Genomic DNA, 21,265 nt, shown 5'->3' with positions numbered 1-21,265 from the left:
CGCTACGTGACTCGAAAGAAACTGCTAAAAGGCGGATATAGCTCGTATTTTAACTGTCCATTCTTTCTTATTAAGTCAGCTTTGACGCGCGTGTGTGTTTCTACATTGTTCCTTGCATTTTTGGAATTATTACCTTTGGTACTTTCGGGACTTTCTTCTGAACTGATATCGATTCTGGCATCTTTTATATATCCCTGGGGTTTTTAGGTATTTCGCTTCGCTGAAGTCCACTTGACTTGGAGTTGAAAGACCTTTTGGATTTGGTCGAGTACCTGCGTCCTTGAATCCCTGTACGGGTCTTGAATTTTCTCGGTCTTAAGATAAATTAGAGAATTCGTGTAGAGTATAATCTTTTGATCCTCGGATGGTTACGGTCTTGAGTCTAAACCTACCGATCCTTGGATCTCCTTTTAAAGTCTAGGGATTTCTCGGCTACTGTATATCCTCTGGCCGTGCATTATCAAAGAGACACTGCTTATCTTCGAACTAATCTTTCCGCATCGTAAATAAGGAATATTACATAGAAGCATACCTTTTATACTTGACATATCTAAACACATTTTAAATGTACAATAATATCTTGTAAGAATCGAAATGTACATTTACATGTTTTCGATGCGTCCTCACGTAATTTGCTTTCTATATTATTCAATACTCTCCGCGATAAATAAAGCGATGCTAGGTTCACAAGTTGAGATTTTGGCAAATCCATCTGTATTCCACCGACGGTCAATGTTTGTATGCATAATCCCTTGCCACCGAGCGAGCAAGATCGAACGGCGTGTTACGAAAACTCGCGTGAAATTCAAACCATGCGACGCACGCACACGTAAATGCGTACACGCAGAGGAAACGAGAGAAAGAGATAGATAGATAGATACAGAGAGAGAGAGAGATACCTCGTGTACACGTATGGCGCCCTCGAAATAACAAGGAGTGCATTATATCACCGCTAATCCGCAACGCCCGCTCGTTGGGCATGTGCACGCATAGTGTGCGAGTGTACGTGTACGCGTGTACGCATGAATCGCGCACGTAGTTAACGCGCGCCGTGCACGGTGTTACTTGTTAACTTGTTACGTGTCCGTCCGGCGTGCACTGTCGTGCACACGCTATAAGGGGGAGGGTGTCGAGAAGTGGTTGACGCTTGGAAAGGGGAACGGGGGAGGGAAGCATCCCTCGTTCATGTTGGTGTACGTTCATGCGACTCGCGTCTATGAATATATTCATGAGCGGTGAACATGGCGCCTGGAGCTCCCTTCAGCCCTTCACCCTCTCTCGCTCCCTCGTCATTCTCCATCTGTTCCTCTCCCCTCCTGCTTTACCTCCATCACCTCTATCGGTTCTTCCCGGCCGTCGTAACAGCGTTCGTAATCGAATCGACCCGTCGTTTGATCGGCAATTAAATTAATAACCGCGTGGTCGCGGCCGCGCTCACTCGCTAGTGAGCGTTTCTCGCTGCTGCCGTCGAGTGGCAAGAGCGAGCGGATTTTCTCGCCATTCGTAGATAGATCGTACGGCAGATCCGGATCTATTCACCGGATATCCGAGCGCTTATCGCGCGGCATACCCGACACCGCCGTCGTCGTTTAAGGATCATTACTTCTCTCTTGTTGCCATCGCCGAAGGAAGCCTGGGAGCCATATTGCAGTCGGAAACCCTCCTCGACTCTCGCTCCTCTTTGTTCCGCCCGACACGATCGCTCTCGCCCCGCCGTGCTTTTATTCGCGTCCAGCTTCTCTTTCGTTCGCCGTTCCGTCTTCCCTCTCCCGCCCCGCGTTACCCTCGCGGTTTTCTGTGTCTACCGGGTGGCGCGCAACGTGTCGCGCACGTGCCACCGCGTTTTATGCATATTCGATGGGAATCGCGAAGATCGGCTGCACGAGCGGATTTTACGACGTCCAATCTCGGTACTCGCCGACACGCTCGTTGTTTAATATCGTCGTTTCAATATTTCTGCAGATGTTACACCTCGGACGCACCTGCGATAAAGCAGCTACCACCAATGTTTTAATCCGATTTTTTTTAATTCTGTCGTTGGAAAGTTTACATTGAACTGCATTTCGTTGCTGTGAGGATTTGAATAAAATTAAAGGACGCGATGGCGTTCATGGAAATCTGCAGAGAGGAATGTCGATTAAAACCGTGGTTCCCTCCTTCTCTCTCCCTCTCTGCATGTATAATTCCGGAATTTCTTTACACCCCGTATTTCCGTTCCTCATTCGCTGCATGTGTCCACAGCGACACTTCTCTGTCTGTGTAAGTAAATTTACGCGCCTCTTTCTTCACTTTCCTTCTATTTTGTGGCGTGTCTGCCCTTATTTCCCAGCTTCTTCTAACATGTGGCCTTTCTTTCTCCCTCTGCGCTCCATTATGGCTCGTCTCTTTCTCTCTTGTTTTCGTTTATGCTCTTAAGAGGCGGATACTCTCTTTTTCGTTCGTCGCTTGAAAAATATAGCATCTTCTCTTTTCCCTTCTTTTTTTCGTCTTTTGTTACGTACAAACATTTGTGAGACTAATTCTCGAAGTCATTAGAGGTGCCATTAGAACCTCATCTCCCAATAAAAGATCTCCATCATCTAGTTTCAATGAAGAAAAGACTGGCAATTTCTGCGCATATTTCGTTTTATTTTTCTAAACATCGCTTTAACTGAATGTATTGTATCTTGGTACGTAACTATTACGTTTCTTATTTTATATATCGTGTCTGTTTTTCCTTTAGTAGATTTTCTCTTAAGAATATATCAAGAATAAGTCTCTCTTCGTCTCTTCTTTTTCCTTTCGAACGTCGTTGTCAACCACTCACAATTCGAATCCAATTGTGTACTTCTTATCGCGCCCCGCTTACTGTGCCGCATGTTCACATCTACTTTCTCATGTAACATACACGTACTATGTGCCATTTCATCGTATGCCTGAAGAGACTTGGTCCCAAGGCGAAATAAAATTTCTCTCTTTTTCTCTCCTTCTCCTCCTCCTTCTTCTCTTCCATGAGGGACGGAAGGTCTGGATTGACTCGTGCTTCCCCTTCGCGTTCATCTTGGGACCCTCGTAAAGCTGTCTCCCTCGGGCTTAAGGAACAGGCAGGCCTCACAACGACGAGATTTCTCTCTGAAGCCCTTCTCTCTTCGTATCTATCGGAATGCTGCCGGTCGTTCCTGTGACGCCGTACTTGACGAGCTACAGGCGACGCGTTTCCTACGGGCTTGTTTTCGCCGATCACGGGGATGAACGGACCGATAACTCTATTATATTCCTCCGGCGAAGGAATATCTCGTGAAATAGAGGGGACATTCGACGATGTCAATCGGGCGTTAAATCAAGAAACGCCGGTATATCGGGATCTGTTCGATAGTCTCGAAAAGCGTGAAGCGTCGTGTGTTATAGACGCTGATATCGTAAACACGACGATGGTGTATGGTTATATACCGAAGACCGTAAAGCCGGTAAGGAGAGAAAATTGGTAAATCGAGGATCAGAATGCGTACATGGAGGACAAGTGAGCGTATAAAATTTCAGCGAACAAATTTATAACAAATAATTTTCCGCACGGTCGCGGAGATGCAGCGCAGTTTGCGCCACAGTATAACAAAACTGACTAGGTAAGCGGATTAAATAACGGCAATGATATCTGATCGATCGCGTCGTTCATTCGCTGTTGGATCCCGCGCAACAGTCATAACGATCGTAAAATGTTCCGGACGACAAGCTTGTTAACAGCGCGTATAATACTCGCTAAATGACCCGTCCGCTTTGTCGATACACGCACCGATTGATAGGCTATTTTTAGTGGACGTAAAGTCGCTTTTAGACAGCTCGTATTTATACACATCGGGGACAGACGTCGCCGATATCGTTGCCGTCGTCCCGTCGCCGTTGCCGATCGATACGACGACGATCGCACGCCGCTCGTAAATAAAATGTAAGGAGAATGTAAAACTCCGGTATTACAGCACATGCTACACGTGTGTACGACGTGTACATACGTGTGCGTCGCACTTCTCGTGTCGTACGCGAACTTGTATCCCCCGGTATAATACACCGGGTATAATACTTTGTCTCGCAGAGCCCCCTCGTCTTCTCTCGCCCCCACCGATTATACTTGTATTCGCCGGTCTGCTGGTCTTCTCCCTCTGTCGCTCTCTCTTTCTTTGTCTTGTGCCCTTCGCCTCGGCTTCTTCCATCGGCACTGCAGGCTCGAAGCGGCAGTAAACCTGGTCCTCTATAGCCGATCATAAAATAGTTACAACTCGCCCTCGTCGTCTTTTGCGCGAGTACATACTGAAATGCGCACCCACACAGATATAGACACACACGTGCGATGCAGCGATCCGCACGTTACGCGCGTGTATAAATACAGCCATCCACACGTTAAACACATCGATAAAGCTATCTAGCTCTTTACAAAGCCACGCGTACATAGAAATATACAGCTATTCAGGCACTAAATATACACACGCCGAAACGTTCGAGTACGTGGCGAACGCACGTGCGTGCGTCTCGCTTTCTCATTTCGAAACTGCCGGCGAGCCCCGATTGTTTCCGCCGCAAATTGCATTTTAGATACACACCGCGTCGGGAATGCCCAGTCACATGAAGTCAATCTTGGGCGTACTCGAGCTGTGCACATCGCGTGTCTATATATTCAGTCCATTTAATGTCAAAGCTCGACAAATACAACAGAGTCTACATCATACTGTGCAAACAGCTGTTTTCGCTTAATAACTACGAGTTATGAAAGCTTGCTTGATCTCTTCTGCCTCCATCTCTATACCTTCTTTTTCTTTTTATTAATTACGAAATATAAATGACACACACACACACGGAAAGAGAAATAAATCAGTTAGGGAAATACATCAGTTTATGCCCTCATCTCGACGTAACGCAATAAATCAAATCAATAAGTGTGCATTAAAGAGAGAACTTGTCGTTGAATAGAATAAAAGTATGTTCGCACATGGATAGATACACCGTCATGTAATATTTTATCGTGGAAGCACGTTACGTATCTAACAGTTGTTGCATACTTCAAGAGTTCCACACTAATTTTCCTGATTGCTGTACTTCATAGCGGGTGTTTGCCTGGTATAGCAACCACTACACGCGAGCTCTGCATCGTGAATGATTGATCACCCGAAAGGAATTTAATGAAGAAACCGTTATTACAGGAAATGCGCGCAATAATAGCGAGGCCACACGAGGGAAACTGTGACGGTGCAAGTGCGGCGGCGCTTCGCAGTTCCATCATTATCGACAGGTTGCACGAGGCTGTACGCGATAAATATTGGCCATAAATAATTCCCGATTACAGTAATACTCCTCAATTCAATATCCTCTGTAACAATTATCTCATTTATTCCACTCGTCGCTCCGTCCTCTCGCAATCTCGCGGAGATAACGCCGCAATAATGGACAACGTTCGCGCGATATTATTCGCTACCGCGATTTATTATACTATCCATCTAGCCGTCAATATTGCTGCAATAATGGCGCCAGGCGAGCGTAAAGCGGCGGTCGCGGTCGATACCGCGTGCACCGGCGCGCACGAAAGTGCGCCAGAAATTCCCGGCTGCGCTTTTATTTCCTTTTTATTTGTTTTTTTTTTTCCTTTTTTTGGTTCGCGTCAGTAAACGCGAGCGGGAGTTCAATTTTAACTCTCGTAACGTTGGGGAGAATTGTTCGATCGCACCGCTCGGTGTACGCGCGTGATCACTCGCAACGCGGATTTCCGCGCGACTCGCGATCATGACGACAGCGGCTCTTCAGATGTACATCACGCGGGTGTCCGCCTCGATTCTTCATCTTTATTCACGCTTTATCGCGCGACTGTTCGCGATCCTTACGTGCCCCCGTGCGTGTCGTTCGTGGCCCTTGCGTTCCTCCGGTTCGTCGTACTCGCGTCAACCACCTCCCGTAAAAGGATCATTCGTCGCCTGGTCTGATGTTGATGGTGGAAAAACAGCGCGGCTTAATGAACGAACACGCGAGCACGGGAATCTCGTTAAATCGCCGAGCGGAGATTAAAACGGCGATTGCTGGAATGAGCTACCACCATTTTTATTCCTGGGGTGCCATTAAATAAATTCCTTGAAAGTTCCGGCGAATGAAACGAATTAACATTTGTGTACAGATAATATTGAGCAATAAAATCCAGCATGTTCGACTATCTGCCTGAATAGCAGGGGTATGGATATACTATCTTTTATTTTTCTAACGACTTTAGCTATTTTTTGATGAAGTGAAAAAAGATGTTTAAAAGCATCGATGTCTCTCGATATATTTTATTACATTTAATGTAAAGCTTTAGAAGCATTTTTTCCTGCGTCCTCGCATACCCATGAAGTAACGACATATGTGATCCTCCTGTTATTGCTGTTGTAGCAAACTGTATAAGCTGCTCGTCGACAACGCTCCGATGTGTATCCTTCCTCTCGTGGACTGTCGCGTCTCGCGTTTCACGACTGTCCTTTCGCATCACCGAGTTGTCTTCGTCGTCGTCATCATCTTCCTCGTTGTCGTCGTCGTCCTCGTAACACGGCGAGATAGTTTCGCGCCAGAACAATGCCGCGATTACGTCGGTCCATGTGCATTGTACATTACGAGAGGTAACGCGCGCTCGCGCGCGCCGCTTCTGTAATTATGGAAACCAAGCATAAACTCCGCGATTTGCATTTCAAACTACCATTGTAATCTCGACAGGCGCGGGCCGCGTGCTCGTTCCAACGTGCTTTTACTTACCTCTCGTCCTTATTCTCTACACGCAGGGTATCTCGAAATTGCTGCTCTCACTTGCAGCCCTCGATCAACTTGGAGTCGATTCTTTTCTTCTTCACTACGCAAAGACACGAATGACTCTTCAGTCGCGGCTCATTGACTTTCGGCGAATTAAATAGCAGGACCGCACGCACAGATAGATTCTTTGTTCCTTATTTAACTTCAAACTCACAAAGGTACGCGATAGTGAAAATTGTGAAACAATATCCATTCCGGTCAGAATTGCGTCAATGAATGATGCCCCGATTTAATCAAAAGGATATAACGGGATCTCGGATAGTCTGTGCATGTGTGTGCGCGCGGATCCATCCGTCCCGCACACACGCTGTCACTCTTCTTCCCGATTATCCGCGTTAATGCGTTTCGACGCATTCGGCCAACTCGCCCGTAAATGCGTTTCCGGCGCAAATTTTATTCCCCCGGTGAAACGCTGTCGAAGCGATAACGCCGATAAATTCATCTGGATTAATATACGGCGCATGTAGCGCAGTTACCTAAAGGCCGTTTCACGCGGGACCTGCCATCGACAATTCAAAATGACACATAAACACAAATAAATCGGCAAACAGAAATAATTCCACTTCCGGATTTCAGCGGTAAAAATAAATCGACAGTTATTCTCGGTTTTACATTTACAAAGAATTTTATTATTGAGGGATACTCTCGGGAATAAAAAGAGCTATCGAGCGGATGTTCCAGCTTGTTTGAAAATTATCTCGTGTAAACGGACATTTAATATCGAGCTGGCGGACCAGATTGTGACATAAGCGACATTTAAATCCTGGTGGATGAATAAATGAAAAATCCACGGCGCCGATATTTCGACATGCGAAAAAGTTAAGTACGCGCTATCCGAAATTGCTTTCGTAATTAGCGCGTTAATTATGCGGGCCATCACTAATTGCTCTCAAAGTACCAGCCGCGCGGCGATTTTGTTTTCCGCAATGGAAATTTGTTTGCATCGAGCCGCGAAAATTACCGGCAACGCGCATTCATTTAGCAGACATCTCGCTAATTGCTTTTAAAGCCGCAGCACAAATCAGCTTACGACTGCTTTTTCGTATTACACTATATTATGTACTTAAGCATGTGCCACGCATATGAGAGTATGAAATATGTAATAATTAAAGTGGCAAATGAACTAGCAGTGCTAATTGTATAACAATATTGCTAACGGCGACAATACAAAAACTAATAAACTAACAAGTGCTAGATACTTGAACAAAGTTGCTGTATTGTGTTGAAAAAGCTTTGCGTCATGTACAAACAGATATATTCTTGTCAGAAAAATAGCCAGGAACAGACAAATAGATACGCGTTGAACGCGGATAAAAATGCTTTTAATAAAAATCCGTGATGGAGGAGAGAATTTCATCATTCAGCCAAGATTCTTTAAAATACGATCTAACCCACGGTTGGAAATCAGAATCGATAGCTCCGCACTGTATGTTCGTACGGGATGACACGTCCGCAATTTCCGACACGACGCGATAGGCGTGTACGGTATGCGAAAATCAACCTTTACCGCTCTTGCCGGTTCGCGTTTCTATTTGCAAGCCGGTGTAAACGGCCGTGTATGCGACGGAACCGCGTTTTCAAGCGTCCGCCCCAACGAAATATCGGCCGGCCGTTATTTCCATAAACAGCGAACGATACGAGCGAGCGACGTACGCGGTCCCGAGCGTACGATAGCTCGCGACCAACGTTAATTGGGTCCCCTCTAATTGCTTTTATATCCTCGGCTGCATTTCGGCCGCGCCTCGGGGTCATTCGATCGCCGAAGTGCATTTTCCGCGCGAGCGGCTAGCAACCGGATTACATCGATTTCCGAAATGAAATGCGACGCGGCGTTACCGTCGCCGCAGTGACGAGATATTTCTGAATACTCGGAATTTCTAGATCTCGTTGACACTTTGTTCAGGTCGTCACATTATATCGCTGTCACGACTATATCGTGTCCTGCGGACCTGAAGGAATTGGAGATACAAGTAATGTGATAAATTTATCCGCGATACGTAAGAGATCTCGTGGATTGCAATTAGTGTGTTCTCATCGCTCAGTCATGTTATCGCTTCTGATCCATTCTCATTCGTACATGGACTTGAGAGATTGTATCATAGTTGGAACGCGAGTCTCTAGATGTTACGTGACGACTTATAGTTTGAATGGCGAATCCCTGGACATGGAAGATTATCTTAATCTAATTGCGCGCCAATATACGTCACCTTCTACTGTTGAACAGTCGATTTATAATAGCAATTCTTCCTAAATCTTAATATAGGAAATTCAAGTGTTACCGATAAGAAGAAAATTTCAGAGCTTTAGTTCTTTTATAATTGAAAGAAAGTTTATTGAAAACAAGACTATTATGTATTTGTTAAATGAATAAAACATAATAAATAAATAAACGTAAACGTGTATTATTAGAAATTATTTCGGAATTATTAATATTAGAGATTATTTAGGATAGTTTCATTCGCGCTGGTGGAATTACCGGAAATTGCGACATGGAAATCGATTCTATGTTCTATATCTATTCTGCATTGCAACGTGCGGCTAATCGTTCATCGAACTTCGTGTTGCAGGACATGTCCGACGTTTGTGTTGGGACCAGCGTGGGGACCATTACAGAACCGGAGTGTTTGGGGCCCTGTGAGCCCGGTACCTCCGTCACCCTCGAGGGCATCGTTTGGCACGAGACTGAAGGAGGTAAGGAGCTCCTTACAGCTTAATTCGCCCATTTGCCCTTACAGACTCCCGAACCTTCGACCTCCTTGTTCTCTCCTTAACTCTCTCTAGTTATACTGGATTAGATAACAAAGTTGGTCCTAAGGCGATCGGTGCGAAATATCCATTTTCAAGATTTCCCAAATTGAGGATTATATTCGATCAATGGAACAAAATGTTTTGTTGAAATAATTATTTTGTATTTTTTTAGGTAGATAATATATTATGTATATTATGTATATAGGGCCATGTATGTATATGCATTCGAAAATATTATTCTCATATAAATATTTTTATTATTAATATTAATTAACGTGCTCTTCATGCAAAAGCTACCCAATTTCGAAAATTAAATTGACCAATTACTTTATTCAATTTAATCAATTAATTTTATTTAACTCCCCCAAAAATATAATGACATTTCTATTTAATAGAAAAGTTAAAATTGTTTGACAATATTCTTTAATTTATTCATTGACAGATCTGTCTTATTTCATCCAGTGAAAATTGCTTGCAATTTGTGTAATTGGCCATTTATCGAAGTTTTCTGCATTTGATATGGATCGACAGAATATCGTTCGCGATGATATTTCTCCAACACTTTGAAACGAATGCTAAATTAATGACACATTCATTTTTATCGTTCATTAAGAATACGAAGGATTTAACCGTCAACGCTGACAGATGTCGTTAATACGTAAGAACACGTGTGTGTGTGTGTGTGCGCGCGCGCATTTAAAAGCCATTAGCCATTAGCGTTTCATGTGCATCCTTGATGTATGGTGTGTTACTCTCTTGTCAAATTTGCCTCTATAATGTTTACCTTGCTGTATTTGCCGCGAGCACTTCGGATAAAGTTATACACGCCAGTACTTATTGATTTATCGAATATTGTTTTTTTCTAGAATCTGCTGAATAGCAGTAATAACACTAATGGCAGCGCATACAGAGTCCACGTTATTATTATGGAAATCGCTCTTCGTAAGAGACCGTACTGGTGCATCTTGTATCGTTGGACGTAAAATCGCCGCTTCCGCCGCCCACTTATTTTCCCGCGATATTAAGTAATATTAAGCATCGTTAGACTTGCTATACAAAATGATGTTCACCGTTAGCGCGCGTTTAAACGAAGACGAGCGCAGGAAACAAGCCCCGTTTGCCTCCTCGCAATTTCCCTCACGATACAATAATGAATGATAATTGCGCGAAGGAAAGTCGCTAGCGCCATTCTTTTCGGTTTTCGTTAAAAACGAATAGGAAAATTTATGTGATAAAAACTCGATTAAATAGCACATAATGAATTTAAGTCATTAACTTTTCATGTTACTCATGTTTTAGCTGCATTAGCCGCGTAGCAGCTTTCAATATTTTTCCATTAAAATAATATTTGACAAACTTAACGCTTGGAATGTCTTCGGCGAGCATTTTTTATTTTCACACGTCTGGAAAACGGGTAGATCCATGTCAATTTACACATGTTCATACGTGACAAACCGCAGACAAGACCAGGTTAAACGAAAAATTCAGCTTAATGGAGATGTATAGATGGGTTTCTTCGTGAATTTTACACGAGGAAGACATTTCCTTAGCGAGGATTCAAGTGTCACATACCGATTATTAATGGAATAATCTTGACGGCTGGCAATCCGGATAAAGAATATAATAAATATATAATATCATGAAATCCTTCACTGGATAAGCCCAGCAAAGACCAACTAAAATTCGATTTGTCTTTGCAAATTACAGCTCGACTATTACAGCGTTACCAAGGTAATTCTATTTTGCGGGTAACTAGAAATAATAAATGGAATTGTTAATTACGATAATTGCCCTGCTGCATTACAGTGTCTCGCTTTCATTCCAGTTAATAATAACGAGCGTCGTCCGTGGTGTCCGTTCGAATAAAAGCCGCATCATTTCTTGTCGACTGAAAATAACTAGTCGCTGATCAATCAATCGTTTGCCCCACGTAAACATTCGGAGAGCACGGATGTAATGGGAGTAGCACTCGATCGATCTTGTTACTGCACGAACGATTCGGGGTTATAAATATCCGCCCGATACTCCGCCGAGCGGAAAAGTCGGATAAATAAAAGCGTGCTGCAATATCGCGACTTCATTATTTCGTTTGTCGAGATCGCTCTTCGATCGATTGGCGGTCGAGACACATATGCACGTCAATCATTATCAAATTTACTGGTATTTTATTAACACATGTTCCACGTTAAATCCGTCTGTTTTAAAAATAGTTATCTAATCAAAATTATATGGATAGATAAATGGTAATAGCACATTATTTGTCGAACGTTTTGATTCTGTTTTCCTTTTCAGCGGATGGATAATAAGAATAATAACGGTAACAGATATTTACAGTGTGCATTTTATTTTATTTTGTTGGTGAAGAGATGCAGGAAGGAATTAAAACTTGCCGGACAATTACTAGACTGGTTTACCGCGACGTTACGTTGAAATGTTGCGCTGTTCATGCTGGTGCATTTTGCCGGTAACTAGTACGATTAGAATAAACGCGATAAACTCTGTAATTGGACCGCCAGCAAGCTTATTAGAATCATTTCGACAGTTAAAATAGCGGTAACTCGATAATGATCATATTTGCGGAGTAATGCAAATTAATTTATCCGGACTTAAATTTTTGCACTTAAATGCTTGTTACTATGCATCTCATATGCTTAACGGTCGTTTTACAGCTTGTATAGCCTGATTTGTTAAAACCGAGTCGCTAATTCGAGTAACTAACGTGCGAGTTATTGCGTATGGCGTGTGGAACGACATACGAGATGCTAATATAAAAATATTTTAATATTTATACACGCGTGTATGGAAAAAGCCTTAATCTATATATTACTGCAAGTCACGTTTTTGCAATGCCTTTATGCTTTGATGAAAAATATGGAACGCCATTAATAAATGCGACGTTAGCGTTGATGAATTACGAGGCATGAAACATTTATTACTGACACGTTATTATTAACAAACTGTTCAAATGTTATCGACTAAATTATTTAGTAAACTTTCCTATCAAACTTTCTAATAAATGTTGTAAATACGATCGCGACGAGATCAATATTAATAAGAGCTGTTTGAAAAATGCATTATAGTTATTAATAGTTGAAGTTTACCGTATATTGGTTTGATGCACATAATAAAGTTTAAAACTCTCATATATTTTTAATTAATAATGCTTTTTATCTCTTAATGATTAAAATGATTTCAGTGCTTCAAAATATTCATTATGATATTTACAAAAGCCTTACAACGCATTTGTGTTTTCAAGATTTCTCTACTTTCTTCTGATCTAAAAGTTCTAAATTTATTTTTAACTCGCCTGCTGTATAATAATGTGGCGCGATATAATAATGCGATACAATAATGCGCCGCGACTCGACTCGCACGCGAGATAAAACTTGCGTAGAATGAAATTAAAAAGTACCGGGAGACGCGGCGCTTTGGCGGAATAATTAATTCTACCGCGGGCGAGCATAATTAATTCCAATTTCGCTAATAGATAATCTCCCGCGGGGAGGCCTTCTGAGCTCTATCGTCGCATGCTTCAACGATGATTTCGTCGTAATACGATTAGGGCGATCTGCGGAAATTATAAAGAAAGCCTCGCGCGCACGCTACGCGAGCACACGCGAGCGTTTCGCTCGCTCGTTGTAGCTTCGTTTACATTCGTAACGAAACGCGACGACTGCGCATAATACGCGTTCATGAATATAAATGCATGTTCTATAGTTTAAACATTCAAACGCATACGGGATCCGGCTCCGAAATTATTACTCGCTCCACGTAGCGAGCGAGATTCTTTCAAGTTGACCCTCCAAAGTCCACTTTGTTGCGCGAACTCGGCGACATCAAAATTGTATAAAAGAAATCCTACACGTACTGTAATATAAATAACATCTGCAGAGCACATAATGGCAGGTACCAAAGAGAGAAAGAGAAAGAGAGAGAACATCCGGGATCCGCGAGATCGATCGAGTTCCGTTCGCACGCGATATGCAAAATATTCCAACCGTTCGAAGCAGGTCCGGACTATTAGTTTTGCCCGAATCCACGGATTCTCGAGCGGTTGCACGTTCGAGCGTGCAACGCAAGCGGACGCACGCAAACCACATGCACTCGCGCATGCCGAGCGGTGAGCTCCGCGCGCACAAAAGCGCGTGTCGCGCACAATCGCGCGTGCACGCGTGTGCACGCGTGTATGCACACACGTTCGCTCGCGGCTGACACAACGCGAGTAAGGTAGCTCGTCAGACAGGTATTATATGTAATGCCGCAGTCGTGGTTGTCGTCGGGTTAAAGCTACATCGAGACTCCCCGACTACCCTCCCTTCTTCCACTTTCTGTTCTTCTCTTTGAGTATCTCTCTCTCTCTTTCCTCCCTCTCTGTTTCTGGCTTTTCTCCTTCTCTTTCTTCTTTTCTTTTCGAGGATTCTGTCCTTTTCTCGTTCTTCGTGATATCTCTCTTTCTTTCTTCCTTCCTTCCTCTTTCAGAAGGTTCCGTCTTTTCTCGCCGTTCTTCGTGCTCTCCTCTATCTCTCTCTCTCTTCTCTCCTGCGCGGCACGAGAGGTCTACTTTATGATCGTTCCTTCGAAGGCAGCCGAACCGAGTAGCTGTTTTTCATCGTCGTATTCCCTCGCGAAGCAAGGATAAATGAACGGCCATTACATGAAAGGCACCAAACGCTTCCATGTCATAACTGAGAAATAGACTTCCAAAGTTTCCCCCGGAGAGAAAAATGGTGCTCTCTACCATGGCGGTAACTCGTGAGATTCTAACGTGGAGTTTAATCTACTTAGCAAACGACTGCTTTTTGACGTATAAGCGTCTTTAACTCGAAACGCGCGAACCTGATATCTTTTGTGCACAAAACCTGTGCACATCCAAAACACCGCACGCGTACGCTGCTTTTGACGGTTATTCTCTGCGCTTTTCTAATAAAAACCGCGCACGAGGAGACGCTTAAACAGGAAACCTGTTTGCGGACACACTGTGTAAGCGTGTAAGCGGTATACACGCAATTGCTTGTAATTAAAATGTAATTTACTGCAGCAATTATTCGAAGTAGTTATACGACGAGGCAAATCTATGAAACACGCAATGCATTAAGGGGGGAGCCTGCTTTAGAACGCTGAAAATAAGGTATATTTTACGAATTGTTTTTGGAGAAACTATACAGCGGATCATTATAAAACTTTGATGCATTTATTAGTACACGTTTAAAGATAAAAAAAATTATTTTTTTATTTGAATATATCGCTTGTAGAGGTCGTCCTGGAGAAATCTTAGTGCAGCCGCGTCGCCGGCATTGCAAATTGGTGAGCATTCTCCTGCCTCCAAATTTCGTCTAAACTGAAAAATTGAAATATCTTCTCGTTATTTATGAATTCCCATCGTCGATGAACCAAAGAGAGAAGAAAAAAGTTGAAAAGTGCCAAAATGGTGGAGCTTAGAACACAAAAGTACGATTTTTAGGCAAAGTTGTTGAACTTTTTCACGCAAAAGTAATTGTTTAACTTAATGTTTTTATGAATATTAAAGGTTCATCGACGATGGGAATTCATAAATAACGAGAAAATATTTCAATTTTTCAGTTTGGATGAAATTTGGAGGCAGGAGAATGCTCGCCAATTTACAATGCCGGCTGCACTAAGATGCCTCCAGGACGACCTCTACAGGCGATATATTCAAATAAAAAAATAATTTTTTTATCTTTAAACATGTACTAATAAATGCATCAACGTTTTATAATGATCCGCTGTATAGTTTCTCCAAAACAATTCGTAAAATTATACCTTATTTTCAACGTTCTAAAGCAGGCTCCCCCCTTAAGGTGTACACGGGTTCCATTGTTCAAGTTCAACTCGGTACTCGCCGAGCACGCATTATCAACAGTCTCCGAGAAGTGTGAGAAGGGCAAAAGACCGCCTTCTCTCGCTCTGCTTTCCCCGTTCAGACATCTGAGGAAAATAAACGGCGCCGCGAGACTAGACGCGCGAGCGGGACTTCCTAAATGGCCGTCCATAATGGCAGATCAGGAAGTCCATAAGTTCGTCGAATTCCCAATTGAATGGCCGACCAATCTGTCCGAGCCTGCCATCCATCCAAGTTTTATTACTTTCGTCGTTCGCCGCTGATATCCTGCTGCTACGCCCTCTCCCGGCCTCCTTCCTGCCTATCCTTCTCCTCTCCCCTCAATCCCCATAATTCTTCTCTTTCGCCCTTCATTCCTTTTTTCTCTCCTTTCGTCTCTCAGCTCGCGCGCGCTCTGTCTCTCCCTCTCTCTTGTTCCACACGACTCCCCTCGTCCTCTTCCGTTTCTTTTCATCTCCTCGTTACTCCACTCCGGGTTTACTCTTTGGCCTGGACCCTTCTTCAACTCATGGCGAGACACGAGAAAAAGACAAGAGAGCGAGAGAACTCCACCAGCGTGTTATGTCGACGAGAGAAATAAAACAGCGATGGAATCTCGAGCACGTCTGTTCTGGTTTCGCGGCTGCTGCCTCTTCGCGCCGCCTTACTTTATAGTGAATTTATCCGCTCCGCTCTTTACTTCCGTTCTTACGAGACATCTCACCGTCGCGCTCGCGCGATTACGTTACAATCGTAATGAGGAAATCTCGTAACGTAGGAGCGATAAAATCGTGACGTTCCGTATTAAATCAAGTTTTTAAAAAGTAGCCCATTCGAGATTACTCGAACGATATGATCTTATTATATATATATTTCCTTTTCTTGAAATTCAGTTTGTTAGAAACTCTTCATTTTCACTCATTAATTATCGCAAGAAGAATGTACGGATATTTTCGTGAAGCAAAATCCAATTATCAAAGTATCTGTTAAGATATCTGAAGAGGACGTTCCATGATTCTCGGATATTTTGAATCTTTTAAACTGCTCTTACTGCGAGGCAAATTTATCGACCGTGCTCCATGCCTTCGTAAAGCATACTTTTAGCTTAATTAATCCGCTTAACGAGACACGTCGTCGATCCGCTCGCAATAAGTATGGCGAGATCCACTCCGGGAAATTTTCCCGGGAAGCGAGCGGTTAGAAAGACAGACGATTTCTTTCGCGTACACGCGAGCCTCTCGGCAATTACGTAAGGCATTCGACACGCGTGGATAAGCAAACGAAGTCAGCGACGACGAGTACGTTTGCACAGGCGCGTGTAGCTCGCGTTGCGTTTGTCCGCCCGTCTGATCGGCCCGATCTGCATCTCCCGCTTTATAAACGCGGTGCATTAATAATTCCGCGAAGCTAACAGGTTAATCTCCGGCAATAAATGTCATACGCGCGAATGTGTAATTATGTGTGCGTGCGCGTGTAACTAATGACCGGCGATCGGGACCGACAGAAGTACTGAGCCGCCGATAACTCGTATCGCAGTAACACGTTTCACGTAACTTTCAGTTGCTTTCTGTTGTAGTGCTCGGATTACCGATCGCTCGAAAACTCGTAAAACTTATTCGTTTAAGTGTCGATTTTACAGGACGATTCGAAATACGAGAATCGCGGTAATTACGTTCCACATGATTTCCTCAATATTTTGTAAGACTCGGAATTGCGCATTTCAATATAAATTCATGGATTACTAATGGTACTCTCATATTTCTCGATGTCAGATAAGAAAATGAGATCGTTACCCTGCATAATTTAAATCCACGCTTCAAGAATCGTATCGTGTGTAATGCGCACGTTCCAGGCGCTCTATATAGAAAGAGCATTACGCGAGATTGTGAGAGGGACTACACGGACGGCTGCCAACACAATTACACCGATCCCCGAAGTGTGTATCGTAAAGGCGTCTATCTCCCATCGGACCTGGTTTTGTCGATGTCAGGGTAGTTTAGTTGGATCACAGAGACGTTGATGAAAGGATGCTTGTCGGAGACTCGATGGGGCGGAGACGAGGGTGGAGACGGGAAAGGAGCGATGGGAGGCGGGGAGCGAGAAGTCTCTCTCCCGTGGAGGGAAGCTAGAGTTATACAGCTTGTTATCGATCTTCGGAACATCTCTCGCTTCACCTCGACGGAATCCTGCTCTTGCTCCTTCTTGTGCCTTCTCTTCCTCCTCCTCCTCCTCCTCCTCCTCGTCTTCTTCCTCTTGCAGTACGCCCTTCCTATCTCGCCTACGTGTCGTTTCCTCCCGGATACAAGCTCTTTGAAGGAATGGATTTGAAATGTCTGCTTCGTGGTGAAAATTAATGTGAAAAATAATGAGATTGCCGTTGAAAATAGATTCCTAATTGATCTTTCTAATTTTATTCTCTCTAAGCAAGTTTGTAAACGACTGTTTTTTATTTACAGAAGCAGGTCTGAATACGTACAAATCTCTTAATAGGCGATATTAAATAAATGTACGGTTAATAAGATTAAATCGAAAGCTGATTAAGATAATATCGACAGCTCGAAGAATTTCGAGTATAACTAAGATACAGTTGCGAGAAATTAAAGTACTTCATATATTTTATTTTACATATATTAGTGCTCCATCAGCATTCACGATCAGCATTAGAATTTAATTATTGTACTACATTACACGGAATTACAGTCAGAATCACATCGGATTGAACACATCGGGAAAAAAGGATATAGTTTCTAGGATACACACAATTCTTTTTCTTTTGCTGAGAGGTTCCTAAACACACAATTCGTTTCTGAAAAACCTTTCTCGTCGCGACTGCGAGAGCTCTCGAACCGAAAGGAAATCCACTTATTTCCAGGCTGATCTCGGTCGTTGTTGTCTGCGGGAGACCGCCATTCGGCGAGGACAAATAATTCCGCCTTGTGATTTCACGTTTCGCCTAGCTGCCGCATAGCTCTGCTTCTATCCTTCCCGCAGAATCTATCCTAACGAGCACGATATCGTCGGGATTATCATTCAACCGCATCATAGGCGAATTATTAACTAGGGATTTCTGACATCGATTTAGAGATACTTGATATCAGATATGATTATTTGTTATTATTTGAAGGAAAACGAGTTCGATATAACATTATTACATATAAGTAATTAAAGTTAAATAATATTATTTACGTATTAAAATGCTCACAACCGATGGAATCTCCGCTGCGCTGAAAAATTATCTTATAAATCAAACAGGACCATCACTATTTTTATTTTCACGTTTGTTAAGCAATTTGTTGGTGATTTCTCTTTCTCTGAAGTGCCAATTCATCAAAATTGAGTTAGACGTGGAACGTCTCGTTCGCGCACGAAGCCTGACATCTCTCTCGACACGTCGATAAATGGGACATTCACGTTGCTCTTGACGGGGAGACTTCCGTGACGAGCTTTCGGTGCAAGAAGAAATCGGCACGCTCATCCCGAAACCGATCTCTCAACTTAGAGCGGTGTTCTCGACCACGATCATCGTCGTGAGCGGCCGAATAACACCGGATGTGATTTCACGTGACAGCTGCTGCACGATAACGTAAGGCCGAGTGAGTTCCGACTCTCTCGCGATAACTTCGACGGTATCGCCCGAGGAACGTTAACTCGTGCGCACTTCGCTCAGTGAAGCTGCAAGTTTTTCTTTCTCGGCTGGCGATCCCCGGTTTCCTTCGACCGTGACCGCAAATCTTCCGCTTCGGGAGAAAGGGTTCCTTTATCGTTCGCCGGCTCTCAAGAAAAGGAAATGGCACGAGGAGGTGGCACGCGGCGCAGCGCCGTCTGCTCGCCGAGCGAGCGACGAATAATGCCGCGTGCGACTTCGCGTTCTCCATGGACAGCTGCCGCGACCGCAATCTCTTCGAAGGATGGGCCACGCGATTATTTGTTCATTGTGTCGCGAGGAATTCTATCAAGACTTGAAGAAGCCCCGGCTGCGCGAGCGAAGCTCGATAATCAACTTTACAGATGTACTGTAAATCAGTTTATTACAGACTGCTTACGAGCTGGCTGGTTGCTGGTCACAGAGTTGCCGTCGTCGCAATTCGGTATTTTAAAGCGATCTTATTTCGTGCTCGAGTCTCTTGTGTTTCATTAAAATGCGCATTTGTTGGGCCGAGAAGATCGCTCTTGCTTTTTCTCACTGATTCTTGCGGCGATACTCATTTTTACGAGCTTCACAAGCGAAAGGCTCACGACGTGTCCGTCGTCTCTCTGACTTATTAGCGGCTAATTAGTCACATGCCCGGCGCTCGATCGCCGGGTTCGGGTTCGCCTGAAAAAAGAGCAAAAAAGAAACAAGCGCAAGAATGGAGAGAACGAGGGAGAGAGGTTCGGATGGGACGTGAAAAGGCGCGTGACGAAGGTGAGGTGCACGGATTTATCATCATCTTTTGGTGTTGCTGGTGTTGATGGCGCTCGCCCATATTTATTTTTCGCGGTAAATGGGAATGACGTCGACGTGCGAGGGGACGACTCAATCAAGCAAAATGCCCCGAGGTTCCTCCGCGTGGCGAAAAAGAGAAAGAGGGTGAGAAGGAACGAAAGGATGAGGCTGTACCGTAGGGTGGAGAAAGAAATAGCGAAACATTTCTCTTCGTTTCCGAAATGAGGGAAAGAGAGACAGAGAGAACGAGGTGCATCTGACAGATGGAGGAGAGATACGATGTCATATGGCTGTTAAGAACTTGGTCGCCTTGGAACTTCTGTTGTTTTTATTGTCTTCTTTGTCTGCCTTTTTTCTCTCTGACCGCTGCGGTCTTTATTTCGGTCTCGATTTGCATCGTTCGCGATAGAAATGCGCAGATGCAAACGGCGTGCTCGTTTCGGCGATCTTTCACTAACATTCGCCATGCCGGAGATGTATATTTTTAAACGCTCTTCCGTGGGGATCGCACATTCCGAAGCAACGTTTAATTAAAACAACGAAATTGGACAATTTCTCTTCCTCTGAATATTATTGCGCATTTTTACTTCGCACTTGGTAGTCTCATCGTCATTTGACAAAGAAGAAAAGATTCCTTCTTTTGAAGATCATCCTTTTTACATTCGGCAATCAAAACTTCGCGGACGAAAAAAACTAAGGATTTCAACGACAATGTTCATAATAAAACTTTCTCTTTTGCTTGCTCGCGAAAATACATCGTCTGCTTTGCATACACTGTTTTGTACGTTCTTCGCGTGCTTTGACATTTAAATCTGGCGTGGCACCCCGTGGAGGCTATTCGATTTACGTCAAGTCGACTCTCCCTATTACGCGAACGCGAAAGTAATTTAGCAGCCACAGTCCGTGGAACACGGGAGTCTTAGCGGCCAGGAACACCTGCAGCATCATCGTCGCGATCACCTGCGAAACGCCGCGTTTTCTTGCACGTGCACAGGCGAGATATTTTCAATTAGCGGCGCTGATCGCGCAAGAACTAAAGGCCGCAGAAAAGAGAGAAATAGTAGGACAGACGTGAGTTAGCGCATCACAGATTGCCACGAAACTTATTACGCGATGAAATCGCTTAAGGGATCCCCGGGGGTTAAATTCGTTCTATTATTCTATTCTTTAGAACTGGTCTTTTTGTTACCGTATGTCTACGCATTATCGCGTTAGCAAGATGATCCGCAGACATTTGTTTCTTTATCCAACACTAGATTTTTCTATCATTTACTTTTTCTTAGCTCTTTGTCAACTTTGAGTCAGAAGAATTGGATCTTTCTTCGTGTTAAGCCGATTTTCTGAATTGTTACACTGAACTCGAAATCTTTTGACTATAAAGAAAAATCCTCTTGTCAAGCCTCTTAATCGAGAAAGATTTAAGAGAGAATTCTTATATTTAAAATTAGAAAATAAGCGTC

At 43.6% G+C, this 21,265-nt stretch overlaps 1 protein-coding gene across 6 annotated transcripts in view; it reads left to right on the top strand.

Annotated features, from left to right (window-relative positions):
• LOC105275886 (zinc finger protein 608) overlaps positions 1-21,265 on the top strand; it is a 150,484-nt gene that overhangs the window by 117,476 nt on the left and 11,743 nt on the right. For all 6 annotated transcript variants that reach the window (XM_020030513.2, XM_020030509.2, XM_026973904.1 and 3 more), the window contains one exon: positions 9,360-9,483. In XM_020030513.2, coding sequence (XP_019886072.2) covers positions 9,360-9,483 — 124 coding nt within the window. The remainder of the gene's footprint in view (positions 1-9,359; positions 9,484-21,265) is intronic.

This window comes from Ooceraea biroi, chromosome 11 (genome assembly GCF_003672135.1).
Source record: "Ooceraea biroi isolate clonal line C1 chromosome 11, Obir_v5.4, whole genome shotgun sequence".
NCBI classification, from domain to species: domain Eukaryota; kingdom Metazoa; phylum Arthropoda; class Insecta; order Hymenoptera; family Formicidae; genus Ooceraea; species Ooceraea biroi.
The sequence above is the reverse complement of the archived record's forward strand: the minus strand, read 5'-3'. Positions and strand labels throughout refer to the sequence as shown.